Source organism: Dinoponera quadriceps, unplaced genomic scaffold (assembly GCF_001313825.1).
Source record: "Dinoponera quadriceps isolate SergipeBrazil2010 unplaced genomic scaffold, ASM131382v1 scaffold13715, whole genome shotgun sequence".
Taxonomy (NCBI): Eukaryota; Metazoa; Arthropoda; class Insecta; order Hymenoptera; family Formicidae; genus Dinoponera; species Dinoponera quadriceps.
Genome location: NW_014567430.1, coordinates 309 through 1850, shown reverse-complemented (window position 1 = coordinate 1850; position 1542 = coordinate 309). Strand labels below are relative to the sequence as shown.

At 28.7% G+C, this 1542-nt stretch overlaps 1 protein-coding gene across 1 annotated transcript in view; it reads right to left on the bottom strand.

Annotated features, from left to right (window-relative positions):
• Positions 1–729: 729 nt before the first annotated feature.
• LOC106751461 (B9 domain-containing protein 2-like) overlaps positions 730–1542 on the bottom strand; it is a 984-nt gene continuing 171 nt past the window's right edge. The window contains exons 2-4 of the mRNA XM_014632361.1: positions 1280–1529; positions 962–1192; positions 730–833 (exon numbers count right to left, since the gene is read on the bottom strand). Coding sequence (XP_014487847.1) covers positions 1014–1192; positions 1280–1529 — 429 coding nt within the window. The 3' untranslated portion in view covers positions 730–833; positions 962–1013. The remainder of the gene's footprint in view (positions 834–961; positions 1193–1279; positions 1530–1542) is intronic.

Here is a 1542-nt window from a genome sequence, read left to right as displayed (position 1 = left end):
TTCAAAATTATTTTGCTTACGAGATATTCGACTCTATTCAGGTTTTTGGTCCGCCCTGCATATATAGTTTTATATCATCGCGTTTATTATTAAAAAAAAAAAGTATCTCTTTATCTTTCCTATCTGTAATTTTGTATTTCTTAATTGTTAGATGAAATATTTAATAAGAGTTTCTATTAAACACCGCCAAGGAAATTTCACAACTGTTGTATAAAGAGAACTTTTCAGAGTATAAATGTATAAAGTGAGCATTTTAATATTTGAAATGCATATATATTTTTATGTCCAATAATATACGTTCTGAAAATGTACAAATTACGTCTATGGACGTTTGGACTAAATGAAAACCAATAAAATTTGGACATTGTGTGCTATCTTGAAAGTGTGCATGCATATGTATAATAAGTTTTTTTTTATTATTCACATAGCAATCAACCATTTTACATTGAGTTGAATATTAATGCGTACAATCAAATTACACTCGCATAACTCTGTCTTCTCAAATTTGAGAACTTTATCATCATTTGAAGGCGTATTAAAAGCTGGTGAAGAAATTGTTGTTACAGTTGACTGTATTTCAGGTTGCTCCGTTGCATTTAACTTTTCAGATACGATTATGTCTGTAGAAATAGCCATTTGTGGATCGGTCTCTTCAGTATCATTTGTTGCATCATCTACTACTGAATCATCATCTTTAGAACCTTGTACATATATAGCTGAATCTATTGATTCATTACAACCTGTATTACTGATACAGGGTAATATATCTTCAAGTTTTGCCACATATGCTACATTGATAAATGCTATAAATAGCAGTAGCAAGAGAAACATTGCTGCAAATTGTTAATATTTTGTAAATATAATCACAAGAATGTGTCTGTTTAAAATTAAATTTTTTTTAGAGAGAAAGATAGAAATATTATTTTTGGTAAACTTTTTTTTATTATTTGTGTAAGTTTACTTTTTACTGTTGGTAGTAAATTACTCATAAAATTGTATCGCATTAAGTTAGTTCACAAATGACATCCAAATTTGTCAAAATTTCTTGCTAGTATATGCAAATGGATGATCACTGTTCCCACACTTTGTGTAAGCAATTCAAATCTATCCACCGTATTAATTAGAACATTTGGAGATTTTAATTGTAAACTTTTTCCTAAGAATTTCTCCTCAAGTCTGTTTTTCCAATTACCTGCACACGAATTTTTATTATTAATTTTAATAAAAANNNNGTTTTTCTATAAAATTGTAAAATTTCGTATATTTCAATGATATGTACCAACAGGTTTCCAAGTATGACACTCTAATATGTGCGAACCAGGTGACAATGGGACATTATATATTCCATATGAAAGAAATAGTATTCTTTCATAATTATCTCTGCAAAACACTTGCAATAATAGTTTCGGAGAATTTTGTAAAGTTTTAGTTGTATAATGCAAGTCTATAGGATGGTCCCAGATTGGGTTATTAATATAAAAATCACAGCTCTCCTGCGTTTGTCCTTCTTTATATCCTGATATGATATTCCAACTAAAACTT